Below are 24938 nucleotides of genomic sequence, written 5' to 3' on the forward strand. Positions count from 1 at the left end.
CAACTAAGAAGTGCTAAACTAGAATTTTTGGGAACACATAGATAAAATTGTATACTTAACTAGTGCTCTAAGCTTAGAGAACTAGTTAAGTATAGTGCTAAGAAGTTAAGAAATTAAGCAGTGCTAAGCTTAGAGCACTAGTTAAGTATAGTGCTAAGAAGTTAAGAAATTAAGAAGTGCTAAGCTTAGAGCACTAGTTAAGTATAGTGCTAAGAAGTTAAGAAATTAAGAAGTGCTAAGCTTAGAGCACTGGTTAAGTATAGTGCTAAGAAGTTAAGAAATTAAGAAGTGCTAAGCTTAGAGCACTGGTTAAGTATAGTGCTAAGAAGTTAAGAAGTTAAGAAGTGCTAAGCTTAGAGCACTAGTTAAGTATAGTGCTAAGAGGTTAAGAAGTGCTAAGCTTAGAGCACTGGTTAAGTATAGTGCTAAGAAGTTAAGAAGTTAAGAAGTGCTGAGCTAAGAGCACTAGTTAAGTATACAATTTTACCTCTATGTTCCCAAAAATTCTAGTTTAGCACTTCTTAGTTGGGATTCAGGAATCTGTATTTTAACAACTCTACCAGGTGATTCTCATCATGAGAGAAGTTATGAAACGCTAGTCTACATCATCATAACACTTCAGATTTTAGAGTATTTGTAGAATTAAAATGAAAAATAGTCTCTTTTCTATATCTGGAGATTAGGATTTGAGAACAGTTTTATCCCTAATGGTTAGTTTTCCATTATTTTTGTAAAACAAAGAGGCTTTGCACATTTGCCTGCTTGTATGGAGTGAAAGGTCAGGCCAGAGAAGAGAGGCACATTCGCAAGGCCTAATGGTCCTGAGAATCAGTGAGCAGAAGGGCAGTGAAGGGCCCCATCCAATAGCAGTAACTTTTTAACATGGCAAGGAGCTCTGGTCTTTCTTTTTTCAGTCTCTGTGGACATTTTTAATGAGTTGTGTGATAGAATTCCAGGTCAATGGTTGGCATAAAACACAGATTACTAGTACCTTGAAAATCAGATCGTCTGTGAGGAAGAAAGAGTATGTGGTTTGTGGTATGTATAAGGAAACACAGGAGAAGAGTCAGGTTTGCTACCAGTTGGTGTCAGAAATGGGAGAACAAACACCATCCTTCAAGTGTATGTTTATTATTTTTTATTTATTTATTTTAAATATATTTTATTGATTTTATACAGAGAGGAAGGGAGAGAGATAGAGAGTTAGAAACATCGATGAGAGAGAGAGTCATCGATCAGCTGCCTCTTGCACACCCCCCACTGGGGATATGCCCACAACCAAGGTACATGCCCTTGACCGGAATCGAACCCGGGTTCCTTCAGTCCCCAAGCCGACGCTCTATCCATTGAGCCAAACCGGTTTCGGCTCAAGTGTATGTTTAAATACAGGATAGGATGTTACCACTTTCGAAAAAAAATATTTTCACCTACAAAAATCTGAACAGCTCCTGCTGGGCCAGTTATAGAGTTTATCACTATTTCATAGCCTGTTTACTTGGCCATATTTCTAACTGTACCATATCTTCATAAAAAATAGTGATATTTTGGCTCTGAAGACAGGTTCAGTTTACTCACATAATAGAGATTACTTGAAATTAACAACTTAGAATCAAAGAGATGTTTTAATTCGCATCATGTATCATTTTATGTCACCCTTTATTTCCAGTAATTTGTGAGAACATTTTATTCCCTCAGTAGCCAAGCACACATTTAGAGGGAATAAGGAGCATTGCGTTTGCTCCTTACTCCTTCACAGGCACCCTAGTAAGACACACATTTACTAAGATCTGATTATTTTAACAACATAATTCGTGCAAGGGGCTTGGTTCTCGCAGCCCCCACTTTGTTTGGAAGGTTATCCAAAGGACGTCCAGAAGAACGTACGGAAAGATGTCTGGAAGGTCATTTGGCTGTCTGGTCTAATTAGCATATTACACTTTTATTATTATAGATAATTCATAGTTCCTGTAACACTGAGTAAGACCAAAAGGTGTATCTGATATTGCTAACTTACAAATATTCTTTTATCTTATAAAACTTTTTAATGTGTAGAAAAACAGTTCTTGGCAAACATAATTCTTGTCTGTCAGTTCTAATTGCAGTGTATTTTTCTATTTTTTATAATAACACAAAATAATTGTTAACTATTTAGGATGTGATTTAATATAGCAGTACATTCATTCTACAGAACTAATAAGAGAATGAGGTGTGTAGCACAACTGTATACCCTTGAATGATGTTTAAGACCAAGAAAATACAAAAAGTAGTGTTTTATTTTTGAAGGTGATTTATACTTACAGAATGTTTTTCAGAATATTCATAACAACTTGGTAATAGTGGTTGCATTTGGAGAAGGAATGATTATGTCTATATACTTATGCCAACTCTAGACCATCAAATACTCATTAGCGAAGTCTCAAACACATTTCTGGGTTTCCTAATCTTACACTCTCTTCTGAATGTATATCTCTTGTATTACTGTTTCAGTTAAAAAAAATAGTTAAGTTTTAAAATATCACTAAATTGAATACTGCTTCTCTTGTATCTCTTGGTGGTAAGCAGAGCCAAGTCCTCCTCATTCATATTTTTTACTACATAAGGAACAAAACCAGATTTACACACCACACATTGATGATTTTGACCAATTTGAGTAAAATTTGAGTAAAATATGTTACCATGCAATTATAGTAATAATTTGCTTCTCCACATGGTATACTCTGTGATTAGTTAAGAGAACTTGGCCAGGATTTCATTCTTCCTCCTCCCCTCCCCAATTTTATTTTGTAATTAACTATCTGACTATTCTTTTACTCTATTTAAAAAATATGTTTTATTCATCTTTTTACAGAGAGGAAGGGAGAGGGATAGAGAGCTAGAAACATCAGTGAGAGAGAAACATCGACCAGCTGCCTCCTGCACTGCCCCCACTGGAGATGTGTCCCCAATGCACATGCCCCTGACTGGAATTGAACCCCAGGACCCCTCAATCTGCTGACCAGTGCTCTATCGACTGGGCCAAACCGGTTTTGGCTATTCTTTTACTCTTTTTGATAATGTGACTTTACCTGTCTTTGTCCAGAAGGGAGCATTAACAATATTAACAACTACAAAAAATTTGTTTTAAAAATATAAACAAAAACATGTAAATGACCTAATTGAAATACATTGTATCCAGTTAGCAGAATATTAGCTGAGAATGCAGACATCACACTTTTATTATGTGTGCCTATACAGTGTGTGTGTAAGTATTTGTGTGTGCGTATACGTGTGTACACACGTATACATATTTTTTAATTCGTATCTGAAGGCATACTTTTATTATTTTAGAAAGAGAGAGAAAGGGAGTGAGAGGGAGAGAGAACATCAATGTGAGAATAAAACATCTATCAGTTGCTTTTCACACTCACCCTGACAAGGGATCGAACCCACAATCATGACATAAACTTTCTTACATATCTCTATAAATTATTAACTTCTTCAGTTGTGAGATTATAATAAGATAATAGAGATCCCTGGGAGAAAGTACAATGCTGTTTAAGTTCATACTGCATTTGATTTGTTTTTCTAGAAAGGAGACACATGCAGTATGCAAAGATTTCTCAAATTGTTAAAGAAACATTTAATCAACTAATTTCTAGTCATTCAGAATATGTGAAATGCAGCAATTCATTGGCTGCCTTTGTAATCGAAAGAGGTAAGTCCAAATATTTGGGATGTGTTGGTATGTAGAAAAACTATTAATGATCTGAACTATACTATTGTAATATTTTAATTATCTTCGCTCCTATTGACAATGGTGTTTATTGATTTAAAGTGTCCTTTTCTAGTAGGTGTGGGTCATTAACACATAGGTTCTTAAAGGTATACTAACCAGTAACTAATAGACAACTACAGAATGGTTAAATGCCTAACATTTTGAACAATAATTTCACAATTTAATAATCTGAAATCCAACTCCCCTTATAACAAACATTGAGAAGGGCTCTATAAAAATCAACATACTTTCTTCATTATCAAGTAAGAAAATATCCTTCCTAATAAAAGAGTAATATGCAAATCAACCATCACTCCGCTCTGCAAGCCACACCCACCAGCCAATCAGAGTGAGTATGCAAATTAACCCCAACCAAGATGGCTGCGGCCACAGAGAACAGGAAGGAGGCTTTGGTTTCTTGGGCAATGGAAGAAGCCATGCTTTCCATCTGCCCTAGCGGGCTTAAGACCCCACTCAAAGCTACAAAGTTTCAATTGTAGAAGGTAAATATATCCCAGATACCAGGGCCTCCACTTGGGGGGCGTGGCCAGCTTGCAAACCACCACAGGCTCCTCACCCTGGCTGCCCATGCCCCCAGGGAACCCCCACCCTGATCCGGGACACCCTTCAGGGCAAACCAGCTGGACCCCACCCATGCACCAGGCCTCTATCCTATCTAATAAAAGAGTAATATGCAGATTGACCATCACTCCAACACACAAGATGGCTGCCCTATGTGGTCAAAGATCCTGCCTCCATGTAGACACAAGATGGTTACCACAAGATGGCCAGCAGGGGAGGGCAGTTGGGAGGGACCAGGCCTGCAAGGGAGGGCAGTTGAAGGCGATCAACCCTGCAGGGGAGGGCAGTTAGGGGTGACCAGGCCAGTAGAGGAGGGAAGTTGGGGGCAAACGGGCTGGCAGGGGAGCAGTTAGACATCAATAAGGCTGGCATGGGAGTGATTAGGGAATGATCAGGCTGGCAGAAGTGGTTAGGGGCAATCAGGAAGGCAGGCAGGCCAGGAGTTGGGAGCCAGCAGTCCTGGATTGTGAGAGGGATGTCCCTCAGTCCATTTAGGCCTGATGCCGATGGGATCAGGCCTAAACGGGTAGTCGGACATCCCTCGAGGGGTCCCAGATTGGAGAGGATGCAGGCTGGGCTGAGGGACAATCCCTCCCCCCACCCCTGTGCACAAATTTGGTGCACTGGGCCTCTTGTTAAAATATAAAAAACTATGAACCCTTTGGTTTTTCTTGTGGATATTATGTGTGAGTCCAACTACATTTTATATTTCATTTACTCTAATGCTATAAATTGATCATTAAAACTGTTTGGATTCTATATTCATCTCTGAATAAGATATTTAAGATGATATAAAACAATTTGAGATTTGGTTTCTATTAAGTCCAAGATAATAAAAATTAAAAACTGTTTTCTATAATCCAAAAATGCATGAGAATTCATGGATAGGAAAGACCTGATTGGGTTAAATTTTTTTGGGAGCAGGGGAGACTTAAACTGTATCTTTAAGGGTTTGGATAAATCGAGAAAGGAAGACTTTTTTTAGAGAAAAAGAGAGTCACACACACACCCAGGGACAGGAGGGAAGAGAGCAGCAGTGAAACACTGTGCATGACACAGGGATGGAGAACTTTGTTTCAAGTGCAGAAGAATATGTCTGAGGCATAGTACAAAATAGTTAAGTTGATAAGATGTTACCAGATTATGGAGTGGCTTAAAAGTTGGATTTAATGGGTTGAATATAAACTGGGAGATATTTTAACAGGGATTGACAATGTATCCCAGTTGTTGAGAACATTAGTGTCAAACTCAGTTCTGCTACTTCATTACATACTTAACATCTCTCTGCTTCAATTTCTTCTCACTTCTTAAAAATAGAAATGATAACATTTACTTCACTGAGTTGTTAGGGTTAAATATGATAATGTAAATAAATTTAGCCCAGTACTTAGTGTTTAGTAAAAGTTCAATAAGTTACATTTGTGATGATTAAGATAATTGATATTTAATCAATAATAGTAAACACAGTTCTTAAAAAACATTCAAGGATCAAATCTGAATTAGAGAATCACAGCTGAGATGGTTGTGATGGTATACCTACATTAGAGTTGAGACAGGCATGAATATGAAGAGAAAAGATACTTTTAAAAAACATTATTTGAATGGTATTTTCTTATACACAGGGAAGCTGATGTGAAGTTGTGGGGAGAAGAGAGTGAGAGAAAAGAGTAATCTGGTTTTAGAATAACACACAGTCAATCCATACTTGAATATATTCTTAGAAACTTCAAATGGGTGTTCCTCACTTCCCAGCCAGCCCATCTGCAGCGGACTTGGGTACACATTCCCTGTGATGGCAATCTCATACTTTGCCTGTGTTCTCAAATATCCCACAACCTCTCTTACATTCTTGCTGTCACCTAATGGCCTTGGTCATGGTTTTTAATTGGGTCTATAAGGAGCTATCAAATCCAGACTTTGTTCTGTCCTCTACCACTATATCTGTGTACTTCCCTGTTCTTGTATCCACCTTTTCTCTACTGTTGGAGTGGAGGAGGGATCTCTTCTCCTAAAGACTAATTCCTCCCCTTAAATTCTGTTTCCATTCTCCCATCTTAAAGAATGCCATTTTAAGGTATCCCCTCTTTTTCATGCATCCTCAAGCTTTATTATCTGTATGAAACATTTCAGGTCAAATTACAGAGCTGAGAAAAAAAAAGCTGAATCCTTGGCCATACTATTGCCCTTTATTAAGTCAGAAGTTACATAACCATTCCAGAACTTCCCTTTTTACCACCTCCCACACCTTACTGGATGGAGCAGCTGCACTATCCACTCCTACCCCTCTTCTATCATTCTCCATCTCAGTAAATGGCATTCATCCAGTTGCTGAGCCAGACTAAAAATTGAAGTCATCCATTCTTTTTTTTTTTTTTTTTTAAATATATATTATTGATTTTTCACAGAGATGAAGAGAGAGGGATAGAAAGTTAGGAACATCGATGAGAGAGAATCATCAATCAGCTGCCTCTTGCACACCCCCCACTGGGGATGTGCCCGCAACCAAGGTACATGCCCTTGCCCGGAATCGAACCCGGGACCCTTCAGTCCGCAGGCCGACACTCTATCCACTGAGCCAAACCGGTCCCGGCGAAGTCATCCATTCTTTATCTCATCCCTAACACCCTAGAATTGATCTCTAAGTCCTTTTCATTATATTCCCAAATTATACCTCAGATCTGATAATTCTTTCCTATTTAACCCCCATCATTTGAGACTCAAGTTGTTATATCTTACCTGGATTACTGTAACAGGCCTCCCTAATTAAGTTTCTTGGTCCCTACATGTGGCATCCCCACACAGAGAATGTGACCCACTATGGTGTTTGTTGCCTTAAGTAGCTTTGCCATAGTTTTTTGGTGAAACCCAAACTCCTTAACATGGTTTTTGATGCCTTTTTCTCTAACATTATCATATGCCATGCCTTTCATTGCCCTCCACCAAAGCAGCCATACTGTCTCTCTTAGCCCAGGCACTACATGAGCTCCTTTTTGCCTAAATAACTCTTTATCTCACCCCATGCTGCTTATTCCTCATCCTGAAGCTTACATTTTCTTTTCAGAGGGATTCTTCAGCTGATCTGCAAGAGATGATATTTCTCTCTTTACATCAGTCACATGCTTGTTTCCTCCAAGGCCATTGTTACAATTTGTGGTTTGTTCAGTCTTTTTTCTGTCTCCTATTAGAAGTTTCTTGAGGGTGTCTGGCTGAGCTTTTTATTCCCAGCACCTGCTTCAGTACTAGATAGTTAGTACTGGTTAGGACCTCAACAAATTTTTTAATTTAATGGAAATCATTTAGGTAATTGCAAATGGGAAACTGAACTTTGTTTGAAAGACTAAGAGGAGAGATTTTCTGAAAGTATCAATGCTGAAGTGAAAGACAGAATGAACAGGATATTCAGAGACTATTTAGAGAAAAAGAGCAATGAACTAGTAACCAGGCTATATAGAAAGATCCCATAGTTAGGTGTGAAAGAAAAAAATAAGTGTCTTTTCTGAGCATATTCTTAAGAGAATCTTGATGCAGCAAAAGTAAATGGAACAAAACTACTGTAAAGAGCATAGGTGCTTGTTTCCTAAAAAAAACCCAAAACACACACACACACACACAAACAACATTTCAGTAGCACAAAGAAAGAAACTAGAAATTGGTTTGTAAAGATTTTGAGTCGATTAAAAAATGTTTAATGCACTATTTATAATTTGCTTAATACAGTAATAGAAGGGCAAATGAAGTCTCTTAGCAAGCCCAATAAATCTAGATAAAGAAGAATAGGTGCATATTGGAAAACCAAGGATATCTGGTGATTATGGTACTTGTAAAAATTGAGATGAAAAATCATAATATAAAATATGCTGTTTTAATTAAGCTATTGAAGTATTGTTAAATTTTTGCTTATTAGAAGTCTCTCAAACTTGTATTTGAAATTATAGAATTATTTTTCCATTTTTTCAGTCAGTATATTTTACTGACTTTAAAATGGTAAGCTAGATTTTGAACCTAGGAAGAGGAAGGTCAGAATAAACTGCTGCTGTACCTGCTCCCCTCTAGCTGGACGGTACGAAGTTGTGGCTTTCGGCACAGGCGAGTATAACTACAGCCAGTGCATTAAGCCGGATGGAAGAGTGTTGCATGACACGCATGCTGTTGTTACGGCAAGAAGGTCTCTCCTTAGGTAAGTAACAGACACAGTAAATGCCACCAAATATTAATGCTTTCAATCCATGTAAATATGTCTTTATTTACAAGTAGAATTTGACTGATTTGAGCCAAGGATGTGACAGTATCTTATTTATCCAATGATCTTATTATTTCCATGTCACTTTTGGAAACCTTGTCATAGAAACTGTGATGTAGTTTTATTATCAAGACCTTATGATTCCAGTACTAAGAGTCCTACAACCTTTTTAAGGATAAAAATATTATCTTTATTACCAATGAAAGTAATTGGAGAGTATAGCTTTAGATCTAGACCAAGTAGGGTTGACAGTATTTCACCCCTGAATTAGCCATACTTATCCAAAGTATCACCAGAAATAGATGGGTTTCCATTGTATTTGGCATGTAACAGAGTGTACATAAGGGCACTTTAGACGGGCATATCTCAAAGAGAAAGAGAGAAAGGGGATGAGAGGAGCATGCCTACTTTCTTTCTCCAAACTCATTAGTCACTCCATTCCTTACAAGAGAGGCAGGAGGGAGAAGCCAGGTATGTTACTGATTAGAAATCTCTTATGAAACAGAAGAAGTGGAAAGTAAGTGTTACTCCCGAAGTATTCACCATCTTTTGGTTCTCTTATCCCTGTGGTTGGCAAACTGGCTCACAAGCCACATGCGGCTCTTTGGCCCCTTGAGTGTTGCTCTTCCGCAAAATACCATGGCCTGGGCAAGTCTGTTTTGAAGAAGTGGCATTAGAAAAAGTTTTAAGTTTAGAAAATTTGGCTCTCAAAAGAAATTTCAATCGTTGTACTGTTGATATTTGGCTCTGTTGACTAATGAGTTTGCTGACCTCTGTCTTATCCCATTAAACTTATTATACATAAAACATTTTAATGGAAATTTTCACATACTTATAAGTGAGAATAGGATAGTGAATTGCTAGAGTGTTGTTTGTTGTTAATCCTCACCCGAGAATATTTTTCCATTGATTTTTAGAGAGAATGGAAGGGAGGTGAGGTGGGATACAGAAAGAGAAAGAAACATCAATGTGAGAGTCACATGCATTGGTTGCCTCCTAAAAGAACCCCAACCAGGCATGGGAATTGAGCCTACAATTGAGATACCTGCCCTTGATCAGAATTGAACCCAGGACCCTTCAGTCCTAGGGCTAACATTCTATCCACTGAGCCAGACCAGCTAGGAGTAGAGGGTTTTCTTTCTTTCTTTAAAAATAAATTTAACTATATGACTATATGAAACATGTATGTATCTATAATTGTAAGGAAGGAATCCTATCTTATATAATAAAAGCCTAATATGCAAATTGACCAAATGGCAGAACGACTGGTGGAATGACACTATGATGAGCACTGAACACCAGGGGCAAACGCTCAATGCAGGAGCTGTCCCCAGCCCACAGGCCCCAGGCCAACCAAGGCAGGTGCCAGCAGGGGCCCCCAGATAGCCCCACCAGTTGCCCCACATATTGGCCCTGATCGCTGGACAGGCCTAGGGACCCTACCCATGCACGAATTTTGTGCATCGGGCTTCTAGTAATCTTAAAAAGAAAGTTTGGGGGGAATCCATTAAAGCAGTGCAACTCATTGTCCTCCCATCCCCCTAGTGCTATTTGTGTTATTTGACCTCTTTAAAGATGAGGTCTTCTGGACTTGTATGCATGCATATAAGTACAGCCAATGGACACAAAACTCTGGGGAGGGAGGGCATGTATGGGAGGGGGCAATGGTAAGATATGTACAGAGATAATAATTTAATTTAAAAAATGGTAAAAATTTTTTTTTAAAATAAAGATGCCTCTTCTGGATTCATTTCTTTACATGGTTGTCATTGTTATATATTGATGCTTAGTTTTTCTATCATTTACATATTCTTGATAATAGGATTAAAACTTTTTAATAATCAGAATAGTGTTTGCTCCTGATTTGATTAGTAGTATGTTTTAGAAGATCTGCTTCACTTCTTAATAAAACCATGGTCTTCATTTTATTAATTAGCTGTAAAAACACCACTATGCTTTTGTGTTTTTATCTTCAAAATCTGAGAAAGAAAGGAGGAATTGATAGGAAAATGAGACTTTTGCAGGATATGATAGCTGAGGACTCAAATGTGAGAGTAGAGTGGTAGTCAAGGAAGAATTGTACTGTAAGGCAGGTCATGGGGCACACTTGGCTCCAGTTGAGGACTTCTCAAGGGACTGATTCTTCATTAAATAAGACTAAGATTATTTTAGGAGTTCTTATCAATTTACATGTACAGTGCTCATGAAACATAGGAATATGATCATTAAGATAATTACTTTTAAATTGTATAACTTGGTAAAGTTATTACTCGTTTTTTTAGGTACTTTTATAGACAACTTTTACTCTTCTACAGCAAAAATCCTGCTATGATGGAAAAATCAATTTTTTGTACAGAACCAGCTTCGAATTTACTCACTGTCAAACAGAATATCAATGTTTACCTCTATATGAACCAATTGCCTAAAGGGTCAGCCCAGATTAAGTCACAGTTGTAAGTATTACAGTTTTTTTTGTTTTTTTTTTAAAGCAATTGGGATGGCCACATCAGGTATTGTGAATCCCTTCAGCAGTAGCACAAGTAAATTCATATCTTACATATTTTTCTCCAGCCTTGATGTGTTTTATTTGTAGACTAAAAGAGGGCACAAATTCTGTCTCCCTCCCCTCCACTCAATCTCATCTATTACTACTAATTAAATACAGATGTACTTCAGCACCTGCTTTTCTGTGCTATTGAAATAATCTCCTTTCTAGTTGGAAGAATTCATAAACTTTAAAAAAGTATGGATTTAAGCACTCTTCACATACTAATACAGAAGTTAAGGAATGCATTTTGTTTTTCTGGTGAGTGTATGGCCAAAACTTCATTATCTTGATGAATGGGTAACCTTAGCATGAAAATTAAACAATAAAGAGAAGCACAAAGAAAGTAAAATTCTCTTGAAGTCAACCATCTTAAAAATACTTTTACTAACACATTTGAAAAGAAGAACAATGAGTGTTCCTGGAGAGAAACTTCCAACATTAGATTGGAGATTGAATAAAAATAATCAGTTTCCTTTTTTTTTAATTCCTTTATTTTGTAGTTTTAGAAAAATTTCATACATAAAAAAATAACTCAAAACTATGGTAAGAACAAAAATATTAGGTTTTTCTTTGATTTTAAGACACATAAAGAATGGCAATAATATGAAATTTATCTTTATCAGAATATCTAAATGTGGCTATTTTCTGTTTGGAACTAGGTCACTCCATTCCAACCTTGCTTTGGGTTTGCATCTGTTACTGGAATTAAATGTACACTGGCCAGTTAAACATGTTCAAGAACAATTCTTAGGTACATATAACTTTTATTTTGTTAGCTTTGTTTTTTAAAGGAAGAAATTTTCTTTCTTCAGGCGTCTTAATCCACATTCAATATCTGCATTTGAAGCCAATGAAGAACTGAGTCTCCATGTTGCTGTTGAAGGCAAAATTTATCTGACTGTCTACTGTCCCGCAGATGTTGCCAATAGAGTAAGCAGTATGTCCTCAAGTGACAAACTGATGAAATGGGAAGTGCTTGGTGTACAGGGAGCACTGCTGAGTCACTTCATACAGCCAGTTTATATCAGTGGCATAGTTGTCGGTGAGTGGACTCAATACCTCTTGTTGCTTTTAAAAGGAAATACACTATATTTATCAGTATAAAATCAGGTTATCCATATGTGATATTTTATTTAAGGGGCAAAAACACACAGATCCACTGTTTTGTTGAGCTTTGCATTTCATGGTAACTTGGAATCACACTTAAGTGACTTTTGTTACCTTATCAGAGGCCCATCTATCTATCTGTCAACAGGGAATATGCTAATTAGCCTGGCTGCACAACTGCTCAGGAGGAGGCTGCATCATAACAGCTCAGGAGGAGTCGCACATGCAGATGGGCAGGAGGGGACTGTGTGCAGCCCCCAGCCCCAGTGGCCTCAGGAAAGCTGGGGCTGGGGGCGGCCGGAGCAGAGACACACAGGAGTACCTGCCCCTCACAGATTTTTTCTGAGCCCAAGTATATTTTTAAGTAGTCTTCATTTGTCAGTATCTCTTATTTTAATTTTTAAATTTATTTTAAAAAAAAATATTTTTATTGATTTCAGAGAGAAAAGGAGAGGGAGAGAGAGAGATAGAAACATCAGTGATGAAAGAGAATCATTGACCGGCTATCTCCTGCATGCCCCATATTGGGGATCAAGCCTGCAACCTAGGTGTACTCCTGACCAGAAGCAAACCCAGGACCCTTCAGTCCACAGGCTGATACTCTATCCACTGAGCCAGACCAGCCAGGGTATCAGTATCTCTTGATTTGGAACATTCAAAGGAGTGTTTAGAAAAAAGGTGTCAGAAACAACTTGTGTTCTTTTTACATCATTTATTATATTTCTCAAATAGTCATAATGAGTGTGAGTACAGGGACTAACTCAACATCTCAAATGATGTGGACACAAAACTTTTTTTGTTAAATATATCTAATGGCATTATATAAAGATTATCTTTGTAACAATCTCTAATGCTCTAAGAGAAAAGAGATCTGGTAGAATTACTAATTTTTAAATAGGAATGACTGTTCTCTAACTTCTATATTAAGTTTGATGCAGCCCTTATATTATACTAATAACATTGTATCTTTTTGAGTTCTCTTCAGTAATTTTAACTGAGAACTCTTAAGTTTTTGGTATTGCCCACAATTTTAACCAGAAACAGTCATTCTTTAAAAAATGTGTTGTGAAACCAGAACATTGTGGTACTGGAGCACTTGTAATTTGTGGCCGTTAGATGTGGAAAAGTACTGCCCTTTCACCAGCTTTTTCTCAGCTATGTTTACCTGCTGCAGTAAGTACTGATTTCATGCTGGAGTCTGAGAAAGAAAGACAGAAGGAGCTAATTCTGTCTGGAAAAACTTGTAAAAAGTACCAGTTTCCTACTGGGTCAGCTCTAACTCTGCTCTCATTCACTGGAATTTGAAATTATTACTTTCCATAGAAAGTTCTTTTTTGAATGGAGATTCTGACTACAGAAGTAGAAGCCAAAGAGTAGAAGTGAGAGAAGAAAGATTGCAGGATGAAGGATAAAGAAATGGACATTAGACTCTTTCCAGTCATTTTTCTGAGTGTTTCTTTGGTGTGTGTAATCTATGATGTTGATAGTGTCTGTTCTATTTTTGCCTTCTAGGTGATGGGAATTGCAGTGATACTAGAGGCTTAGAAATTGCTATCAAACAACGTGTTGATGATGCACTCACTTCAAAACTTCCCATGTTTTACTTGGTTAACCGACCTCACATTAGCTTAGTGCCCTCTGCATTTCTGCTTCAAACGGACGTGGACTATAGGTCTTTGAGTCTGAATTGGGCACAAGGGGACATTTCATTGGAGATTGTGGATGGCCAAAGTGGGAAGATCACTGAAAGGTTAGCATAATTTCTTCAAAAACCACATTACTTTTGCAAAAAAAGACATTTTAATACAAGTTTGAAATGCATACATTTCTAGGAAAAATATTTTTAAAACTGGTACAAAAAAGGGAAAAACCTAAATTGATTATTTTGATGAGAAAGTTATCAAGAAGGTGCCCTAACTCTTCCTCAAAGAAAGCACCATTCTGAGGTGGTTCAGAGTAATTTTATAAACCTTTAAAAATCATAAATTTCCAATATTATCTAAAAAGATGGAAAACATCCAAATGCTTTTATTAGTCAAATGTATCATTGATACTTAAATATGATAGAAGATTTCTGCTCCTTATTCCAAAAGTTACAGACCAAGTTCACTTTTATATCCAAGCAAAATTGCTTAAATAAAATATTAGTAAGCAGAATCAAGCCATACATTAAAATAATAATGTATATCAAATGGCATTTTTTTCTAGGAATGTGTGGATAGTAATTATAAAAATAACACCAGGTTAGAAACTCTTATTAATGTATTTTGTCAGGTTAATTGACCTAGGGAAAAACATCACATCTCTATAAATTCTAGGGAGGCATGTAATACAGTTCTGCAACTATTCTAGATAACAATACTCGATAAAGCAGGAATAGATATTTTTATTAATGATCAAATGTATCTTTATTAATCCAAAAGTATCATCATAATTTAAATTTCAGAGACATTTTCACTAACATCTAGACAAATATGATTTTTTACTGTTACTTAACAGTAAGCTTAATGCATTTGGATAAGAGAAAGAAATGAGATATTGAAAGGAGGAGGTAAAATTACTATCTTTACATCTGGTATCATTTTATACCTGAAAAGCCCAAGTGAATCACCTGAAAACTACCAGAACGAAATTCATGATGGAAAATTTATATAGAGAGGTCTGTAGTTTTCAAACACATGAGTGTATGTTAACTGTTGTTGCATTTAAACTACCTCAACCCTTATTGGCTTAATTACTTATTACTGTTCACAAGACCTAGGTCAACTGAGATGATTTGGTTGGGCTTCTCTAAGCATGTAGGGTCAGCTATAGATTAACTGAAGGTCCACTTGGCCCTTGTGTTCTTTCAGCCTCTAGTAGACTAGTCCCAGCTGGCTCACATGGCAGAGGAAAGAGTCCCAAGAGAATGAGAACTCAAAGCCTCCTGAAGCATCCGCTCAGAATTGACACATCATCTATTCTGTTTGCCAAAAACAAGTCACAAAGCTAGCCCAGATTCAAGGATAGGAGAAATCAACACTTTTTGAAGGGTCAGTCTGAAAAATGGTACTGTTAAAAGCATGGAGACTGAGAAATGAAGGAGTTGGGCAATTTTTATAATCTGTCACAAGAGCCAAGTAATGAGAAGATAAAATGAAGGGAAGGAGTTTCAATTGCAAAAACATTCATGATGTGTTTTTATTAAAAACACAGAAAAATATATCTACATATGCATACATGCCCATATACATGGAGGATCAGGTGGTTGTTGTGTATATTTTACTTTTTTAGCGAGTCAAAGTTGACATACAGTGAAATGCACTGACAGTTTCATGAATCTTGACATACTTGTGTAACCATCACCCTAGTCAAAATGTAGGACATTTTTATCTCAGAAAATATTTCTGTTCCCCTTCTGGACATTTCTTAGAACCACTATTTTAATTTGGATCACCATAGGTTAATTTTACTTTAAGCAATAGAAATTTATCAAGTATCCATCTTCTACTTTAATTTTAATTTGATACTTAAAATGTAATTTCATTAAAGAAATTAACTTAAGAAAGTAATTATATTAAGAAATATTTTATGTAAAAATTTCACTATATGTATGGCACATAAATTGAGGTATATACCTGTCTATTCCATGTTGATTTTCATCCCTACAGTTGCCAGCATAAATTGTTGAATAATAATTAGTAACTGCTTTATTTCTTTCACAGTTCTCCATTTAAAAGTGGTGTGTCGATGGCAAGTCGGCTGTGTAAGGCTGCAATGCTAAGTCGATTTAACCTGCTTGCTGGTGAAGCTAAGAAAGAAGATGTACTTGAAGCTAGTACATATCATGCAGCTAAGGTAAGTCCTTAAAGGAATGTAGTTGATCATAGGAATATAATTTAGTAATTTTATGATGATATGTAGCAAAAATTGGTTGAATAGTTCCTGAATATAGGATATTGCCATGTAGTGGTAAACTTAATTTTTAAATAAACATGCCTAGAAACTGGAAATGTAAATAAATGTTGTCACTTAAATTAGCCAGGGAGTATGTGCTTCATATGATGTGTACTTGACATTGCTCAAACCTGCTGTTGTGCCCAGAGAAACAAAACGGGAACAAAGCTTCTTCTGTACATGATATTAACTGTGCTAACTAGAGAAGTTAATTATTCTAAATTAACACATTATTTAAAAATGAACTTTTCTGTCTTAATTTTGTGAAAAAGCTTTAATTTCAGCAGGTGATTTGGGCCTTAGTAAGTAGGTGATGTAGATAACCTTTGTCTTGCTTTCTTTTTTTAAATTTTATATTGTTTCAAGTATTACTATGTCCCCCTTTACTCCCATTGACTTCTCCCTGGTCACTCTCATCCCCCAGCACATGCCCTCACACCCCTACTGTCTGTGTCCATTGATTATGCTTATATGCATGCATACAGGTCCTTTGGTTGATCTCTTACCAGCCCCCTCCTCTATCTACCCTCTTAGGTTTGACTGTCTGTTTGATGCTTCTATGTCTCAGGATCTAATTTTGTTCACCAGTTTATGTTGTTCATTATATTCCAAAAATGAGTGAGATCATGTGATATTTGTCTTTCTCCTACTGGCTTATTTCGCTTAGCATAATGTTCTCCAGGTCCATTCATGCTGTTGCAAATAGTAAGAGTTCTTTATTTTTTTATAGCAGCATAATATTCCATTGTGTAAATGTACCACAGTTTTCTAATCCGCTCGTCTGCGATGGGCACTTAGGCTGTTTCCAAATCTTAGCTATTGTAAATTGTGCTGCTCTGAACGTAGGGGTGTATATATCCTTTCTGATCGGTGTTTCTGGTTTCTTGGGATATATTCCTAGAAGTGGGATTACTGAGTCAAATGGGAATTCATTTTTAATTTTTTGAGGAAACTCCATACTGTTCTCCACAGTGGCTGCACCAGTCTGCATTTGCAGTAGCAGTGTACGAGGCTCCCTTTTTCTCTGCATCTTTGCCAGCACCTGTCATTTGTTGATGATAGCCATTCTGACAAGTGTGAGAATGGCTATAGTCATTGTCATTTTGATTTGCATCTCTCAGATAATTAATGATTTGAGCATGGTTTCATATGTCTCTAGGTCTTCTGTATGTCCACTTTCAAAAAGTGTCTCTTTAGGTCCTTAGCCCATTTTTTTTTATTATTGGATTGTTTATCTTCCTTTTGTTAAGTTGTATGTGTTCCCTATAAATTTTGGAGATTAAACCTTTATAACATTGGCAAATATGTTCTCCCGTGCAGTGGGCATTCTTTTTGTTTTGTTGATGGTTTCTTTTGCTGTGCAAAAGCTTTTTATTTTGATGTAGTCCCATTTGTTTATTTTCTCCTTAGTTTCCATTGTTCTAGGAGCTATATTGGTAAACATATTGCTTCAACATATATCTGCTATTTTGCTGCCTATGGATTCTTCTAAGATTTTTATGGTTTCCTGTCTTATGTTTAAGTTCTTTATACATTTCGAGTTTATTTTTGTGTATGGTATAAGTTGGTGGTCTAGTTTCATTTTTTTGCATGTATCTGTCCAATTTTTCTAACACCATTTATTGAAGAGACTGTCTTGATTTCATTGTATGCTGTTGCCACCTTTGTCAAATAATAATTGAGTATAATGGCTTGCGTCGATTTCTGGATTCTCTGTTCTGTTCCGTTGGTCTATATGTCTGTTCTTGTGTGCATACCAGGTCGTTTTGAGAATAGTAGCTTTGCAATATAGCTTGACATCTGCTACTATTGTGATCCCTCCAACTTTGTTCTTTCTCACGATTGCTGCAGCTATTCAGAATCTTTTTATCCCATATGAATTTTTGGAGAGTTAGTTCTAGGTCTGTGAAATAAACCATTGGTATTTTAATGGGGATTGCTTTGAATCTATAGATTGCTTTAGGTAGAATGAACATTTTAATGATGTTGATTCTACCAATCCATGAACATGGTATGTTCTTCCATCTGTTTATGTCTTCCTCTATCTCTTTGTCCAACATCCTATAGTTTACCAAATATAGATCTTTTAACTCCTTAATTAAGTTTATTCCCAAGTGTCTTAATTTTTTTGTTGCAATGGTAAATGGGATTTTTTCCCCCTTAGTTTCTCTTTCTGTGAGTTTATTATTGGGATATAAAAAAGCTATAGATTTCTGGGTGTTAATTTTGTATCCTACTACATTGCCAAATTCATTTATTAAATCTAGTAGTTTGTTGATGGAGTCATTAGGGTTTTCCATGTACAATATCATGTCATCTGCAAATAATGACAATTTTACTTATTTTCCAAATTGGATGCCTTTTATTTCTTCCTCATGTTTCATCACTATGACTAGCACCTCCAGTGCTATCTATATATATATAAAAGCCTAACTGACCATTTGACCATTTGGCCTTTTGACCGGTAGCTATGATGTGCACTGACCACCAGGGGGCAGGCACTCAGTGCACAGGCATGGAAACATGGAATGAACGGATGAATCTCTGAGGGAACGGGGAGCAGGGAGAGCAGGAAGAGATTAACTAAAGATCGTATATGCATACTAGAGGGCCGGTGCATGAAATTGGCGCATGGGGGGGGGGGTTCCCCTCAGTCCAGCCTGCACCCTCTTGCAATCTTGGGACACTCACTCCTAACTGCTGGCCTGCCTGCCTGCCTGATAGCCCCTAAACCCCCTGCCTGCCTGATGACCCCTAATTGCCTCTGCCTTCCTGCCTGATCACCTCTAACCACTCACCTGCCTGCCTGATTGCCCCTAACCACCTTTGCCTTGGCCCCTGCCGCCGCGGCTTCATCCAGAAGGACATCCAGAATGATGTCCAGAAGGTTGTTCAGTCTAATTAGGATATTACACTTTTATTATTATAGACTAAAGGCACGGTGCACAGCTTCATGTACCGGTGAGGTCCCTCGACCTTCCTGAAGGGATCAGGCTGAAACCGGCCCTGGGCATGGATTTTTGCACAGGTGGGATCCCTTGGCCTGACCTGCAGGGATCAGGCTGAAACCAGCAGTCTGACATCCTCCTAGGGGTCTCAGATTGTGAGAAGGTACAGGCAAGGCCGAGGGACTCCATCAGTGCATGAATCTGTGCACTTGGCTTCTAGTGTTGAATAAGAGTGGTGAAAGTTGGCATCCCTGTCTTGTTCCTTTTCTGAGGGCCGTGGTTGGCAAATTGTGGCTCACTAGCCACTTCTGCTCTTTGGCCCCCTGAGTGTCGCTTTTCCACAAAATACCACGGCCTGGGCGAGTCTATTTTGAAGAAGTGGTGTTAGAAGAAGTTTAAGTTTAAAAAATTTGGCTCTCAAAAGAAATTTCAATTGTTGTGCTGTTGATATTTGGCTCTGTTGACTAATGAGTTTACTGACCACTGTCTTAGGGAAAATGGGTTTAGTTTTTGCCCATTGAGTGTGATGTTGGCTGTAGGTTTGTCATACAAAGCTTTTATTATGTTGAGGTATGTTCCCACTTTGCTGAGAGTTTTTATCAAGACAGGGTGTTGGATTTTGTCAAATGCTTTTTCTGCATCGATTGATTATGTGATTTTTGTTTCTCAATTTGTTTATGTGATGTATCACATTTACTGATTTGCAGATAGTGTACCAGCCTTGCATTCCCAGAATAAATCCCACTTGATAATGGTGTATTATCTTTCTAATGTAATGCTGGATCTGATTTGCTAGATGTTGAGGATTTTAACATCTGTATTTATCAGTGATGTTGGCCTGTAATTCTCTTTCTTTGTAGTGTCTTTATCTGGTTTGGGGATTAGGGTAATGCTGACTTCCTAGAAAGAGCTTGGAAGTGTTCCTTCCTCTTGAATTTTTTTGGAATAGTCTGAGAAGGGTAGGTTTTATTTATTTATTTATTTATTTTTGAATGTTTGATAAAACTCCCCTGTGAGGCCATCTGGCCCAGTGATTTTGTTTATTGAAAGTTTTTTTTTAATTACTGCTTTAATTTCCTCCATAGTTATCAGCCTATTCAGATTTTTTTATTCTTCCTGATAGAGTTTTGGAAAATTGTATTTTTTTCTAGGAATATGTCCATTTCTTCTGGGTTGTCCATTTAGTTGGAATGAAATTGATCATACTATTTTTTTTTTTTTTTTACAATCTTTTGTATTTCTGTGGGGTCAGTTGTTATTTCACATCTTTCATTTCTGATTTTGTTCATTTGGGTACTCTGTTTACTTACTTGGTGAGCTTGGTAGAGGTTCATTAATCTTGTTTATCCTTTCAAAGAATCAGCTCTTTTGTATTATTATTTTTTAGTCTCTATGTAATCTTGTTATTTCTTGAAAAACATTTATTCTTTTGCCTCGCCAGTGTGGGTCCATTGGTTGGAGTGTCATCCCCTGTACGGAAAGGTTGTGGGTTTGATTCTTAGTCAAAGCACATATCTGGGTTGTTGGTTCAATCCCCAATGAGGATGCACATAGAAGGCAATTGATCAGTGTTTCTCTCTTCTTCTTTCTAAAATCAATAAGCATGTCCTCTGGTGAGGATTAAAAAAATTATTTTTTTTAATATTACATAATGCATGTTTAAGTAAAGAATTTGGTAATTTTTTTAAAGGACGGAGGAAAAATATAATTTGTAATCTCACCTACTAATCAAATATAATACTCTTGATCTTGAAATGTAAGCATCATATTTTAGTTTCTTGTCTTGTATATAAATTTTTGGATATGCATAATTTAAAAATATTAAGATTATCCTGGATAATTATCTTTTAAAAAATATATTTTACTGATTTTTTACAGAGAGGAAGGGAGAGGGATAGAGAGCTAGAAACATCGATGAGAGAGAGAAACATCATCAGCTGCCTCCTGCACACTCCCCACTGGGTATGTGCCCGCAACCAAGGTACATGCCCTTGACTAGAATCGAACCTGGGACCTTTGAGTCCATAGGCCAATGCTCTGTCCACTGAGCCAAACCATTTAGGGCTGGATAATTATCTTTTTAAATCTACTTTTTTCATTCAACATAATATATGAGCCATGTTCTCATAATATGACATGTTTAAGTTATTAAATGTATAAATTGTTTCTGATAATCTAATTTCAGTTTCATGATATAGTATTATGTGTCTCTTATTTCACCAATATCTTAATGCTCAAACTGTATAATCCCTATCTGTAAAGCAATAATATTAACTATAGGTTTATCTGTATATACACATATTTTTAACTACAAAAGCTTATCTGGATATTTTCTGGTTTTGGTGGCATAAAAAGGTTGCAAATAATCTCTGTACAAACAAGTACAAAACTAGACAAAATAGTGAAAAACAATCTTTTCACAGCTTTGGAAGTTGACTAAAGGCAGAAAATATACTGAAAAGTGTATGCTCTTAAAAGAACACTAGAACAGGAGTTTGTGTGCCTTTGCCCAATGTAGTTTTCCTCTCCCTTTTCTTCTCTGCTAGTTTGAATGCAGGAACTGTAGTTTTACCAGACAGGGAGAATGCCACAAAACTAGTAGACTTTCTACTAGAGGGGGTAGTCTTGATTTGAGGCTTTGTCAGCTAAATGTGTCCAGATTGATAGGAAACAAATAGGGGAGTCAGTAACTTGACTGGCCCAGGGGGACAGTTCTGGTTGGGGCAAGTGGCGGACCAACTTAGTGAAGTGGGTAGATTTTGGAATTGAAGGAGCCATGGGAGGGCTGAGATGAACTTTCCATCTATCCCTGGCTGATTGAGAAACTATATCATGCGTAAGGAGAGGCAGGAAGGCACAGTAGGAGCTGGTGAAGAGTAAAACTGTGAGGGAAAACTAACTACTATAGTAAATGTAACCCCCTTCCTCCACTACCACCCCAAGCACACATATGGATCAGAAGACGGTGCAAGCCTTGCAGGCTTTTGAGGTGTTTGAGCACAAGGTCTACTGAAATAGGCTTATCACTGAGCTATGCAGATACAGGGTAATCATTAGGAAGCCAGGCTAAGACAAAATCCAACTATATGCTGTCTGCAAGAGACACATTAAATTCAAAGACACAAATACTAGATGGAAAGTAAAAGGATGACAAAATGACATACCATGCAAATAGTAGCAGTAAGAGAGCTGGGGTGTTTATAATTGATGTCAAACAAATATAAAGATAAGAAATATTACTAGAGACAAAGAACAACATGGTGAAAGATTAGTATATGAAGAACATATAACAACTATGTATATAGGTGTAACAACAGCAATCATTATATATTTGGAAATTAACCTCTGAATAACCCTTGAGTCAGAAGAAATAATAGGAAAATTCTTTCGTACAATAAAGGAAGAACACTTCCCACCTCATTTTAAAAGGTCAGTCTCTCAGGAACATAAATGCAGAAATTCTTAAGATATTAACAGACCAAATCCAACAACATAAAAAAGGGATTATACTAGTACACCTTGACCAAGAAGATTATTCTAGGAATGCAAGGTTGATTTAATGCCAGAAAAATTATTTGATATACATTATATGAATAAATTGAAGTTCAAAACTAACACAATTATCTCAAAGATGGATGAAATGTACTTGACAAAATCTAACACCTAATTACAATAAAAACACTGAACAAATAAAAAGTAGAAGTAAACTTCATCTTTTTTTTTTTTAAACCTCACCTAAGGATATTTTCCCATTGATTTTTAGAGTAGAAGAGATGGGAAAGAGAGTGAGAAATATTGATGTGAGAGAAACACATTGATTGTTTACCTCCTGCATGTGCCTTGACCAGAAAGGAGCCTGCAACTGAGGTGCCCTTGCCTGGAATTGAACCTGGGACCCTTCAGTCCACAGAGGCTGAATCTATCCACCGAGTCAAACCAGCTAGGGAACTTCCTCATCTTGATAAACAGCATGAACTATAAATCTACCATTGATATTCACACTTACTGGTGAAGGACTGACTACTCTTCCTCTCTTTGCCCCCCAAGATTGGGGAAGAAGGCAAGAATGTCAGATCTTACTATGTCTATTCAACATTATTCTTGTCAAGGCAAGAAAAAGACTGGAAAAGAAGAAGAAAAACATTCTAAATGATGTAATCTTATATGTAAATTATCTTATGGAATGTGCCAAAAACAAATATCTATATGTGTGAATTCAGCATACAAGAACAATATAGAAAAATAAATTCCAAAAATTAATATATATGGAATGAATACTCCAAAATTAAAATTGGGAAAACAATTTCATTCACAGTAGCATGAAAAATATTTAGGAATAAATTAAACAATAGAAGTACAAGACCTGTGCACTGAAATGATGAAACATTTCTGAGAGAAATTAAAGACCTAAGTAAATGGAGAGATATACCATTTTATGGATTGGAAAGCTCATTATTGTTAGGATGTCAGTTCTGTCCAAATTTATGCATTCAGTGCAAACTCCTTTAAAAATGCAGCAGGCTTTTGTGTAGAAATTGGCAAGCTGATTCTTAAATTGATGTGTAAATCCAAAGGATATAGAAGAACTAAAACAATTTTTGAAAAGAAAATTGGTAGACTTATCCTACCTAATTTTAAAATCTATCATAATGGCACAGTACTCAAGCCAACATTTATAGGGAACTCATATACTTAACAAAAGGAAGATAACCCAATAAAAAAAAATGGGCAACGGATCTAAATAGATACTTTTTGAAAAAAGACAGAAGGAAGGCCAAGAGACATATAAAAACAAGCTCAAAGTCACTAAGCATCGAGAGATGCAAATCAAAACGGCAATGAGGTACCATCTCACACCTGTCAGAATGGCTATCATCAACAAATCAATAAACAAGTGCTGGCAAGGATGCAGAGAAAAAGGAACCCTCGTGCACTGCTAGTGGGAATGCAGACTGGTGCAGCTACTGTGGAGAACAGTATGGAGTTTCCTCAAAAACCTAAAAATGGAACTCCCTTTTGACCCAGTGATCCCACTTCTAGGAATATATCCCCCAAAAACAGAAACACCAATTAGAAAGGATATATGCACCCCTATGTTCATAGCAGCTCAATTTACAATAGCTAAGATTTTGGAACAGCCTAAGTGCCCATCAGCAGATGAGTGGATTAAAAACCTGTGGTACATCTATACCAGTGTTTCCCAAACTTCTCTCATGATGAGAATCACCTGGTGGAGTTGTTAAAACACAGATTCCTGAATCCCAACTAAGAAGTGCTAAACTAGAACTTTTGGAAACATATAGGTAAAATTGTATACTTAACTAGTGCTCTAAGACAGATTTTATATACAGAGCACTAAGTTAGGTATGCAATTTTACCTATATGTTCTCAAAAATTCTAGTTTAGCACTTCTTAGTTGGGATTCAGGAATCTGTGTTTTAACAACTCCACCAGGTGATTCTCATCATGAGAGAAGTTTGGGAAACACTGATCTATACAGTGGAATACTAAGCTGCTATAAAAAAAGTTCTTAACCATTTGCAACAGCATGGATAAACCTGGAGAGCATTATGCTAAGTGAAATAAACCAGTCAGAGAAAGATAAATATCACATGATCTTACTCATTTATGGAATATAATGAACAACATAAACTGATGAACAAAAATAGATCCAGAGACAGAGAAACATGGGTCAGACCACCAAACCTCAGAGGGAAGGTAGGGGAGGGTGGGGTAAGGAGGAGAGATCAAGCAAAGGACTTGTATGCATGCATATAAGCCTAACCAATGGACATAGACAACAGGGGGGTGAGGGCATGAGTG

The 24938-nt window shown here is 36.9% G+C and overlaps 1 protein-coding gene across 1 annotated transcript in view; it reads left to right on the forward strand.

Annotated features, from left to right (window-relative positions):
* The window catches only part of ADAD1 (adenosine deaminase domain containing 1), a gene marked incomplete at its 3' end in the record, with an annotated part of 36833 nt that overhangs the window by 11152 nt on the left and 743 nt on the right, over positions 1-24938 (forward strand). The window contains exons 6-11 of the mRNA XM_084886634.1: positions 3569-3694; positions 8390-8513; positions 10859-11029; positions 11937-12166; positions 13744-13981; positions 15936-16068. Of these exons, the coding sequence (XP_084742760.1) occupies positions 3569-3694; positions 8390-8513; positions 10859-11029; positions 11937-12166; positions 13744-13981; positions 15936-16068 (1022 nt within the window). The remainder of the gene's footprint in view (positions 1-3568; positions 3695-8389; positions 8514-10858; positions 11030-11936; positions 12167-13743; positions 13982-15935; positions 16069-24938) is intronic.

Source organism: Pipistrellus hanaki (assembly GCF_964339955.1).
Source record: "Pipistrellus hanaki genome assembly, chromosome: 5".
In the NCBI taxonomy this organism is placed as follows: domain Eukaryota; kingdom Metazoa; phylum Chordata; class Mammalia; order Chiroptera; family Vespertilionidae; genus Pipistrellus; species Pipistrellus hanaki.